The sequence below is a fragment of the Leptonychotes weddellii genome, chromosome 15 (genome assembly GCF_054177405.1).
Source record: "Leptonychotes weddellii isolate Sample4059 chromosome 15, ASM5417740v2, whole genome shotgun sequence".
Classification (NCBI taxonomy): Eukaryota; Metazoa; Chordata; class Mammalia; order Carnivora; family Phocidae; genus Leptonychotes; species Leptonychotes weddellii.
The window spans coordinates 12,500,855-12,512,981 of record NC_138383.1 but is presented as its reverse complement, the minus strand read 5'-3'; the positions used below and the strand labels follow the sequence as shown (position 1 = coordinate 12,512,981).

Sequence of the window (12,127 nt, the reverse complement as noted above, 5' to 3'; positions counted from 1 at the left end):
TTCAGCAGTTACATGCAGCTTCCTGAGTAACTGAAGAATGTGCCTCTTGTGGTTAAAATGAGGGAGCTGTTTAATATGGATGAAGTACCACCACTCCAGGCATTTTCATTGACATTTCGCTGTGACTTTTTGAACTTAGGAGTGCTGACAGGAAAACGTACTCTTGCTGCCCCGAGAAGCCTGCGGTCGGAGAGCAGAGCAGGCCAGGAGAGGTGAAAAGGCTACGTCCGCCTCCCGTTCCCTCTGGTCGGGTGCTTCATTTTCTTCCACGCTGTGGCACCTCCCAGTTATCCAGGATTCCCTCTCCGAAACCAGTCAGGAAGCCAGGCAAGAGTTGGGTCTCATGCTCCCAAAGCCCATCGCCACTCCAGCGCTGGGCTTGCTCACCGGACCAAAGGGAAGACACTCGGGGTGGGCGTTTGTAAAGAGCTTCTCCAAAGGTCAAGAAACACTTCTGCACCTGGAAACCAGAAGCTAGCCGGGCGGGGGGTGGGGTGGGATGGGGTGGGGGGCGGGCAGAGCACCCCTGGCACCCAGGGAACATCTTGAGAACAGGTTCAAAGGGTAAAGGAGCCAGGGAAGAAGCTCCCTTTGCCGATCCTCCCCAGCGCCGGCCGGGCTCGGCTCCGGGGCAGCCCTGCCGTCTGGCAGGAGCCGCGGAGAGACATGCTGTTTTGTTTAAATCCTCCACATTCTTTGCCATTTCCCCATTGGCCGGATGGGGCTACCCTCCCCACCGCGGCCGCTGCTGATGTCAGCCTCGCTGGCGCTCGCTCCTCCCGCACCCACCTCCCGGGCCCGAGGCACACTGCAGCTCGGCGCGGACTCTCCGGCCCCGGCGCGGTGGCTGCGAACTCGCGGGCACGCACGGCGCTCGGGGAGCCGAGGGACTCGGGGGAGGGGACGTGCGCGGAAGGCGCCAGCTTCCTCTCGCCCGCCCCTCGCCGCCGCGAGCCCAGGTTGGAGGAACCCCGGGCCCCAGTCCGACAGAGCCGAGCGGCGGCGGCTTCCTTTTTCTCCCGCTGCGAGCCCTGGAGTGCCTCGGGGACGGGCCCTAAAAAGAGCAGGAAATCTTGTTTACCGCCCGGGGAGAGGAGCCGATCGAGCCTTTGTCTGGAAAAGTCAGCATCCCCAGCACCGGCTGCAATGTGTTCCTGGTGACATTAGCATTGGCAGACCCGCCGGGGAAGGGGGGTCACCAGGTTCATGTCTGCTTTCGGAGGCGGATCGAGCGGGTGACTTTTGTGCATTCGTTTTAATTTTCGGAAATCTCTCTTTTTTCCTCCCTTGCCCGCCACCGGGCATGTCCTGATCCGGCGGCCGCTCCTACCGCCCGGGGCTGCCGATCTGAGCGGTTTCCAGCGGGTCTCCCTCCCTCTCTCCCTGATCCCTCCCTGATCCCTCCCTGACTTTGCAACACCGCGTTCCGGGAGGACCGACCTCGGCGAGAAAGAAGGCGGCGGAGCCCCGAACACCCGGACCCGAACCTTGACATGCTCTCCGGCGGAGAGGAGGAAGCTAGGAGCTGAGCGCACCGCCGGGGCTGCTTCGCCGGCCGGCTCCGAGCGCAGGGCTCCGGGCGCCCTATCCTGCGCCTGGGCGGCAGCTTTGTTGGTTTAGGGGGCGCCCCCCCCCGCTTCCCGCCTCGGGGGCGCGCGGCCGGCAGGACCATGCTGCTGAAGGAGTACCGGATCTGCATGCCGCTCACCGTGGACGAGGTAAGCGCCGCGCGGCACCGGGCCCGGCCTCTCCCGCTCCCGTCCCCCACCCCCGCCCCAGGGCGCCGCGTTACCCCGCTGCCGCCTCCCGGTCGGCGGGTCTTGTGCGGGCGGTCAGGGAAACCCTGCTGGAGCATTACCTCCCAAGAAGGCTGGAGGGGAGGAGGAAGGGGAGTTGCTGTTTCCACTTGTCACCCCAGCGGGGGAGGGCGGCGTTGGGTGGGGCGGTAGACTCTAGGGGGAGTCTTGGGGGGCACCCAGAATCCTGATTGTTGGGGATCCGGATGCACCAGAGGGAATTGGTGCACCCCTCCCTCCAATTAATAAAATGAATAAAGCAAACCCAAGCGCCCCAAGCGCGTCCTGGTAGCTTGGGGGTGTGGGGGGGAGGCACCCCGTCCTGGCTTGGGCTCTGGCTCCGCTCCATGAGTTTTGCTGTAAGGTCTGGGTACGGGAGAAGCCTTTGCCCTCAGGATCTCCAGGCCCCGAGCCCCGCCGGGGGGCACCTCAGAGCCCTAGGGGAGTCCTCCTGGGCCCGGACTTCTCGCGGTCGCCGCCAGCCTGGGCGCCGCTCCCGCCACGCCCGCTCATAGAGGCTCGCAGACCTGGCTTCGACCTTTCGCAAACCCGCCTGGCTCGGAAACTTTCTGCGTCTCTTGTTTCTTTAGCGGCGGGGAGCATGGTCTGCGGGCGAGCCGGGAGCGGCGGGGACTGCGGCGCGGCCACAGGAGGGCGCTCCAGCACGTGGGTGCGGGCTCGGCCGGGGCTCCGGGTCCTGCCGCTGCAGGGCGGGCGGGGGGCGGGGGCTCGTCCTCCACCCGCTGCTCCTGTTCTTCTTCAGATCCCCCCGAAGCAGCAAGTTCCATAATTCAGGAAATGATGACTCAGTGAGGATTATTCAGGCCCCGGCTTCCCTTTCTTCCCCCTTGCCTCCCCTACCTTTTTGGTGCTTTCACAATTGCTTAGCGCCTGTCCAGGGACATCAAGGAAGCGTGAAGCCAATCAGGGAAATTTGAAACTCACTAGGGTGATTTAGTGTGCCATAGAAACCGGCGAGCCAAACCGTATTTATACGTAAATACAGAGCATTTAATTTATCAGATATGTTATTGAGTCATTACCTTATGGAAGGGGATAGGTGCTTTCGGAAAGAAAAAGATATTTAACCGATGAAACGGTTGTGCTCCCGAGGGGCTATCTTAATCTGTCATCCGGGTCAAGTGTTAAGGCAAGACCCAAGTACAATCCAAGGCAAGATCAAAGTAGTTCCGAGTTGACAAAACATACATCCCAGGAACACTGGCTCCCCAAGAGAAAGGTCAGCCCCCACCAGGATGATCAACCTAGCGTTCCTTCTTGCTTGGCGTTTGAGGAGGTAACATTGGAGTAGAGTCTTGAAGGATGGAAGCCACGTGGGTAGGCAGAGTTTTGGGGGTGCATTCCGACCATGTAAATCCAGGAGAAGCACACAGCTGTGCGGGGAGTCGGGGAGGCAAATGAGTGACCCTGGCTAACCAGAGTATTTCTAGAAAACGTTGAGCTCTTCCCACTCCCTGGGCAGCTGATCTGGAGCAGTTCAGCCTGGAGGTGCTTGCGCTTCTTCATCTCTCCCCGGTGACTTTATTTATTGAGAGGAGTTTGGAATCTAGGGGTAATGTCGGTACTGCATGAAATATCCCCCAAACGGAGGTGATAGTCAAGAAAATAACCAGTTCTAGAATCTTCTTACTACCCTCAGAATCTTTTTCTTCTCTTTATTCTGGTTGGTTTTCTTCACAAGCTTCCTGAACATTCAGGCACAGCTCTTAAGCAACTTATTTATCTATGCTACTAAAATACCCACCACTTCAGGGTGAAGTAATCACTTTTGAATGTACAGGTGGAGGCCCTTTCTTTTTTTTTCAGAGGCCCTTTCTTAATTGGCAAATGAAATCAGGCTCCACCTGTAATAGAATGTATAATTATGATTTAATTAATGTGTAATTCATTTGGACTAAAGCATGATTCAGTTTCTTAAAAAGTTGTATTTTGTAGTTTTCCACTTGGTTAGAGAAGTGGGGGGACAGTTTAGATTGATAGAGATTTCAAACTGATAGGATTTCAGATTTTCCAAGCCAGATGATGGGTGAGGAAATAGGCCCAGTGCACCAGAGGTTGGATCCCTGGAGTCTGACTGGTAGTAAACCCCCAGTGTCCACCATCGCCCCGCCCCCCGCCCTTGCACTGTCCTACTGTCCTTAACATTTTTTTTAATTTTTATTTTTTATTTACTTATTTTTTAAGATTTTATTTATTTATTTGACAGAGAGAGAGAGAGAGCACAATGGCAGGGGGAGCGGCAGGGAGAGGGAGAAGCAGACTCCCTGCTGAGCAAGGAGCCCGATGCGGGACTCGATCCCAGGATCCTGGGATCATGACCTGAGCTGAAGGCAGCCACTTAACCGACTGAGCCACCCAGGCGCCCCAACATTATTTTTTTTTAAAGATTTTATTTATTTATTTGAGAAACAGTGATTGAGAGAGAAAGAGAGAGAGAGCACGCACACGAGCAGGGGGGGAGGGAGAAGCAGGCTCTCCACTAAGCAGGGAGCCTGACATGGGTCTCTATCCCAGGACCCTGGGATCATGACCTGAGCTAAAGGCCGACACTTAACTGACTGAGCCACCCAGGAGCCCTGTCTTTAACATTAAAAACTGGGAAGGAACTTAACAGTGTCTTCAAAGAAGACAGTTACCATCGACTTAGGTAGACTCTTCGAAACCTAACTTTTGCTTCAAAGGCTTTATTTGCTTGGGCCTGATTCTATCTACACGGTACTTCAGGAATTTATTTCTGTCTCACCCCCATGGTTAATTAGGAGCGCCCATATTTTTGAAAATGTGGAGTCAGAGAACCAACACTGTCCATTCTTCTTGCCTGGCCTTATCCTGTTTAACCTCTGGTGGAGGGGAGCTTAGGGGGAACTCGTGTGCTATTATCCACGTTTTGCAGATGTGTAAACTGAGAGTCAGAAAGGTTAAATAATGTGTGCCAGGTCACACAACTAGTTAATAGCCAAGCCACAACCAGAGCCATGGTAAAAACGCATTGTTTTTCTTTATGCTGCTCTTTGCTTGTCACTGGTATTTAATGCAGAAAAAGGAAAAACCAGTTCTTGAAAATAGAGTCGACACTATCAACTTAATGAAAAATCAAAGACCTTTTCAATTGTTGTAGAGGGTACTGGATTCTACTATTTATCTAAGCCTTATTTTAATTCATAAAACGTTCCCTAGTTCCAGGAAAGAGGAGCAGCTTTGGGGCATAAAGAAAATAAAGCTCAACCACAGTCTAGATCAGTCTAGATCAGAGTGTTGGTGTTTTGTTTTGTTTTTTTAGACAATTTCAGGATGAAGAATTTTAAGAGGTAACATCCTATGGATTAATTTTAATAAGAAACTTCATTAGAATAGTTTCTTCATTTATGTTCAGTGTCATCTCTGAACTGAATATATGCCCATTCATTGGAAAGTTCTAAACAGTAAAGGTTCCTGGGTGCTAATAGTTGGCTCTAAAGAAACAGTTGTGGGTGCCTGGGTGGCTCAGTCATTAAGCGTCTGCCTTTGGCTCAGGTCCTGATCCCAGGGTCCTGGGATCGAGCCCCACATCGGGCCCCCTGCTCAGTGAGAAGCCTCTTTTCTCTCTCCCATTCCCCCTGCTTGTGTTCCCTCTCTCATTGTCTCTCTCTCTGTCAAATAAGTAAATAAAAATCTTTAAAAAGAGAAGAAAGAAACAGTTGTCACCGTCTTCATTTGGAACATTTGGTGGTGTAGATTCTTTTTTTTTTTTTTTTTTAAGATTTTTATTTGAGAGAGAGAGAATGAGAGAGAGCACATGAGAGGGGGGAGGGTCAGAGGGAGAAGCAGGCTCCCTGCCGAGCAGGGAGCCCGATGCGGGACTCGATCCCGGGACTCCAGGATCATGACCTGAGCCGAAGGCAGTCGCTTAACCAACTGAGCCACCCAGGCGCCCCTAGGAAATATTATTCTTAAACCCGCTATGCAAAGCAGGGACACTAAGTGTCCTCAGTAGTCTCTAGTTGAAGGTGGCTTGGAGACAGACTCTGACCTTCTGTCTACTTAGGGGACATTTGGTCAGCTGACCAGAAGGAAGGCCAGGGGGCTTTATTTGAAGTTGCTCTTGTATAACAAATCTACTGGTTTTCCTTAGATTAATGGGGTGGCTTCTTCTGGATGTGTGATTCCGAGGAGATTGTGGTGGAGTTCAAGGCCGCTTTGCCCCAAGCCTCTCCTTAGTGCTGCCACTTGGTGCTGCCAGCATCCCAAACTCTACCTTCGAGACTCCTTGGAGGAGTCTGAAGATCACCCCTCCCTGGCAGGTTCTTATCAGTAAGATCAGCACCTTCAAGAACTAAGCACATCCTAATATTAAGGCAGGAATGCTTTTGTTTTCATTACTTGCTTTGGTGTTTTAACAGTTCCTATTCTGACTGCATTAACGTTAATGGGCACGCTTTTAGGGATTTGTGGTCCTCAGGGATTCATTGCACAATGAAAAATAGAAACACTTCCCTCCCCTCCAAGAAAAGAAGAGAGAGGGGCGCCTGGGTGGCTCAGTCGTTAAGCATCTGCCTTCGGCTCAGGTCATGATCCCAGGGTCCTGGGATCGAGCCCCACATCAGGCTCGCGCTCAGCAGGAAGCCTGCTTCTCCCTCTCCCACTCCCCCTGCTTGTGTTCCCTCTCTCACTGTATCTCTATCAGTCAAATAAATAAATAAAATCTTTAAAAAAAAAAAAAGAAAAGAAGAGAGAGAAAGAAAGGAAAGGAAAGAAAAACAACTTTTTAATACAGATTATTATTTTGTTCTTTGCCCTGGCCGGGAGCCAGTGCACTTTATCCAGGCTCTCCTGGGTCCCTGGAGAATTTTCTTTTGCGCACATTTCTGAGAACAGATTTGGGATTGGGGTGGTGCCGACTCTGGAATGACCTAAGTGGAGATTCCAAAATGCCCAATAATGCTCCTTATTCCCTGTTTTGAACAATTCTCATGAAATGCGTCTGCAAGTATTGGGGCAGAAATTCTTGCGGGAAAGATTGTTTAAGTTTGGTATTGGCATCGATGCTGTTTTTTGTACAAAGTGATACTCCCGAATATAGAGAGTAAAGGCTCCTTGGGTTAATCTCACATACCTCCCCCAGGGTTCCTCTTGAACATAATTTTGAAAATGTTTTTTAAGAACAAGCACTATTTTGACTTTTTTTTTTTCTTTCCTGACTCTTAGCCTAGATGGGAGGGACCGAGGCCAGGGTCATGAGTTTGATTTCTGGGTGATCCTGGTAGCTCCTCGTGCCTGTCCCACAGTCAGGGAATGACGTCCTCATGCCGCTCAGCTATCTTGCACAGCTCCCTTGCTGGTCGGGAGGGGCACGTGGGCGGGTTAATGGGTAAGTGCAAACCTTTCACCACTAATGGAACAGACAACAAGGAGCAGATGCTGTTCTCCCCGGCTGGTCAGTGAAATTGACTTTGTGCAAAGGACACTGCATACCCCCTCCCCCCTCGTGATTTGAGTGTGAATGTCTGCCAGCCACATGAAACAGATTCTGGGCCTTGAAAAAAAACGGAGGTTATTGTTAAGGAAACCTTAGTTAAAAGTGGATGGTAATTAGCGTGTGCTGTTCATTACAAAAGGAGCGAGTGAGTCCCTGAGGCTCTTAAAAACCGACTTAAAAACCTTGTGTCTGGTTAAGTGAGTAATACTTCTTCATTTCAGAAAAGCTCTCATTTCGGGTGAAGGGAGAATACTGTTTTTTTTTTTTGTAAGCAGTTTTTAAAAAATTAATATAGTTTCATCACTCCATCTCTTTAAGATCCACCATGCTCCCCTCCCACCCCCTTGCCCCAGAGTGTCAATTAGGAAAGTGTGTGTTTGGGGGGGAAGGGTTCACAGTTCTTCTTTTATTTATTTTATTTTATTATTATTTTTAAAGATTTTATTTATTTGACAGAAACCGCAAGAGCAGGAACACAAGCAGGGGGAGTGGGAGAGGGAGAAGCAAGGCTTCCTGGCGAGCAGGGAGCCCCATGGAGGGCTCGATCCCAGGACCCCGGGATCATGACCTCAACCGAAGGCAGATGCTTAACTGACTGAGCCACCCAGGCGCCCTCTTCTTTTTTTAATATAAAAGTGTGTGCACAGTGACAGGCGGTAAACGTGTTTTTCAGGGGCAGTGATTACTGGAAAAGTACGTCAAGGTTCATTGCTTCAGCCGCCTGAGTGAGGGCGCAGGTGCCCCTGGTTGGCCCGTGTGAGCTTTGGCCTGCTTTCTGTTGCTGGGAGGTTTATGTGGTCAAATAACTCAGGAAACTTTTTTGGAAACTAGCTAACACTTCTGCCCCTGTTTGGAGAAAAAGACCTATATAGACATCAGCTGATTTGTAGAAAGCAGTCAGGAAGGTTTTATATATCTTTTGTAAATTCAGCCTGCTGGGAGAGGAAAAGGAGAATTTCAGATTGTAAATTGCCAACTGCCCGCCCTCCCTGTCTCGTTCTGGCAATCGGGAATTTTGTGGTGTTCCCAAGTGGAGACTTTTTTTTTTTTGATAGGCTCCATGGGCGATGAAGTGCAAGTGTGTTACCGATATTAAAACTGGAGAACAGATTGTATCTGGAAAATGTAAAGTCATTTGAAAAAAAAAATTATCTTGGATGCTTGACTTTTCATACTGTACATCCTCCAACTTAAAAACAATTCCTCCACACAGGATCTCGGGGCTGCACACCTCTAGTGGGCGCTGTTTACCTGGAACCTAAGTGGGAATAGAACAGTGTGATGGCCCTGCAACCAGCCATTGGCCTCGGTCAGCCCTCTTAAGCTTCCAGCCTCTGTTGCCATCATGTGTTAAAACTTGCACGTTTATAGCAAACTTGTGGGTTTATAAGTGGAAATGTCACCTGTCACCTCCTTAGTGACGTTGTTCCAGACCACTGCATCTAAAGTAGTTTTCTCCTATTCTTTATCTCTGTACTTACTTATTTCCTTTGGAGCATTTCTCATAATCTGTACTTACTTGTTTGCTTGTACGTCATTCATTCCCACTGTTATCTTTTCAACATGTAACCCACATAGGAAAATAGTGACAACATAGTTTCACTTATTTTTCTCTCATACTAAGTCTTTGACATCCAGTGTGTTATTTCCCATTTGCAGTGCATTTCAGTGCCCACTAGCTACTTTGTAGTGCTCAAGGGCCACGGGGGGCTGGTGGCTGCCATATTGGGTAGGCAGCTCTAATGCTTAATTAAACCTCAAGTCTGGCACATAGTAGATGCTTAATGAACGGATTGGCAGAAGCTGGGAAAAATAGGACCATTTCTGGAAAGCTGAGCCCAGTTGTCTTCCTTCACATTGTTTACATTTTTTTCACTTAGGTTTTATACCACCTGAAATTTTGCAAGCTAGAGATTCTTTTATATTATAAACATCTTCATTTAAAAATTGCTCAGCAATGCCCCCTGAGAAGCTTGAGGCCCAGTCTTCCCTGGGAGTTAATGTCATCATTCTGCTTTCCTGCTAACTTCTGGAGGAGTGTATTCGGTTTCTATTACTCTGTAATAAATTATCACAAACTTAGTGGCTTAAAACAATACCCCTTTATTATTTCACAGTCTCTGTAGGCCAGAAGTTTGGGGATAGCATGGTTGATGGCATGGCTGCTCAGGATCTCTCAAAGTTGAAATCAAGGGGTTAGTTGGGCTGGAGTCTCTTCAAAGCTTGTGTGGGTTATTGGCAGAATTCAGTTCCTCGTGGTTATAAAACTAAGATTCCCCCCTTTCTTGCCAGCCATCAACTAGGCGCCAACTCCTAGGGGCTACCTGCCATTTCCTGCAATGTGACCCTGTCCACAACATGGCAGTTTGCCCCTTCAAGTCCAATAGGAGAGCATCTGGTGCAACTTTGAATCTCTCTGATGTGTTATTTCTGACCTTCAGACTCTTTTTCAAAAAGACTGGCCTGATTAGGTCAGGCCCACCCACATTCAAGGGGTGAGAATTATAGATAAACAGGGTGTGCACACCAGGGAGCAGGAATCTTGGGGGCCTTTCTGCCTACCAGAGGGAGAAGAGCTGGATTGACAGTTTCTCTTGAGATTATTATTTCTTGTATCTAGGTTGGCACTCGGGGGAGCATGAACGTGTTCATATCACAAGTATTTATTGGACTCCAACTATGTGCCAAGTGCCAGGCCAAGTGCTAGGGATGGAGCAGCAAACAAGGCAGACATGATTCCTGCCCTCCTAGAGCTTACAGTCCAGAGGCCACTAGAGAAGTTTCACTGCCATTTTATTTTATTTTTAAATTTTAAATTTTATTTTCTAAAGATTTTATTTATTTGAGAGACAGAGAGAGCATGAGCTGGTGGAAGGGCAGAGGGAGAGGGAGAAGCAGACCCCCTGCTGAGCAGGGAGCCCGATGCGGGACTCTGTCCCAGGACCCCGAGATCATGACCTGAGCTGAAGGCAGATGCTGAACTGACTGAGCCACCCACGCACCCCTCGCTGCCATTTTAAAATGGATTAGGACAGGGGCACCTGGGTGACTCAGTCGGTTAAAAGCATCCAATTCTTGATTTTTGGTTCAGGTCGAGATCTCAGGGTCATAATATTGAGCCCTGCCTCGGGTTCCATGCTCAGCACGGAGTCTGCTTTTGAGTTCCTCTCTCCCTCTCCCTCTGCCTCCCCCACCCCCGCCCCATGCACATGCTCTCTTGCTCTCTCTAAAATAAATAACCCTTAAAAAAAATGTACATAAAATATACATCTCAAAAAATTTTTTTTAAAAATAGAGGTGGCTCTGGATGAACATAGACATCTATGTTTGGAGACAGAGCCATTGACAGAAAGTGCTGAATCTGAATTATGATCCACTGAAAAGATGTGGTCCCTGCCCTCAAGGAGATGGCTCTAGTTGTCCTGATTTTTAGACAGCTTTCCGAAGGAGGTTGTTCTCTTCTGCAGCAGTGTGGGAAGAAAATCTGCCAGATTTGGACCAGAACAGCCACAATTTAGGTCAGAACTTGATACTTAGGGGAAAGAAGCAATCACAGCTTGAACAGCTGCCCTGAGGCCCACTGTAGGGCTTCGGAGTGCTGGGGGACCATCACCCCTCCTTCCCACCCCGAGGGGACAGAGGCTGGTGGCCATGATGAGTGGAAGGAACAGTACCTGGGGACCTTTCTGGCTAAGGCTCCAAGCGCATGTCTCTGCTTTCTATGTGCATTGAATGGGAAATCGTGTGTTAGCCAAATGAGTCCTAGAAAACACATTCTGGAGGAGCTGGTTCTACATGGGAGTTGAACCTTCTGCCTGATTCATCCCAGACAGATGTCCTGAAGACTTTCCATCACTGGCTTTATTGCAAAGGAGGCTGACTGGCTATTTAAACTCTGTCTCAACAGTCTCTGTCTAGGATGGCAAGATCATACCACACTAGGCTGGGCAAATCTCCCTGATGACAGACCACTAGAAGGGAGCCCCACTGCATAGGACACACTGTCTTGGCCACCGGCTTCACCCGCATCACAGGAAGGAAGCTAGGGTCCCCCCGCCACTTTCTGGCAGACTGCCTGAACAGCATTATCCGATGCTGTTTGTTGATTTAGAAACACGAAAGCTGGCCCGCACCAAGATTTTGACATCAAGTATTAAAGTGACTCATTCTTTCATTTCCCAGCCCTCTGACAAAAGGGGCCTGCTCTTGAAGTTCCTTTTTAGCCTTTAGTGGAAGTCGACTCATAATCTAAACAAGTAGCTAACGTAGGTTCTTGATCAAGTTTATCTAATGACTATTCACTTTTTTATGTCTTTTTTTGCTCCTTTTAAGTTTGGGTAAAGCATGACCTTCTAGATTCCTCTTGTTCCTGAGCAAAGAAAAAAAAAAATCACCCTTAAATCCTTTGGATTATATCTGACAATCTTTAGGGTGTTGTTTCTTTCCCAAAATGAATCACCTAAAGAAGTAAGATTGGCCCAACAAATTAATTTGATGACAGCCTGTAATAATGTTGTTTAAGCACCTAATCTAAGCAGCTATTCTCCAAAGACTGGTCCCCGCCCCACATCTACACACACACACACACACACACACACACACACACACACACCATTGAAGTCATCATATTTGCTGTATTAAGGCCAGATCCAGGTGTTTCTGGGCACTAATTTGTGTATTTTTACACCAAAAATAACTAATCTGTATATTAGAAGAAAACTTAGGGGCGTCTGGCTGGCTCAGTCGGTGGACCGTGCAACTCTTGATCTTGGGGCTGTGAGTTTGAGCTCCGTGTTGGGTATAGAGATTACTTAAAAAGAAAAAAGAAAAAGAAAATTTATCAAGTGGGGAATGA

The 12,127-nt window shown here is 49.0% G+C and overlaps 1 protein-coding gene across 1 annotated transcript in view; it reads left to right on the top strand.

The window, feature by feature from the left end:
- Positions 1–519: 519 nt before the first annotated feature.
- PITPNC1 (phosphatidylinositol transfer protein cytoplasmic 1) overlaps positions 520–12,127 on the top strand; it is a 195,009-nt gene continuing 183,401 nt past the window's right edge. Inside the window, exon 1 of the mRNA XM_081804672.1 lies at positions 520–1,718. Coding sequence (XP_081660798.1) covers positions 1,671–1,718 — 48 coding nt within the window. The 5' untranslated portion in view covers positions 520–1,670. The remainder of the gene's footprint in view (positions 1,719–12,127) is intronic.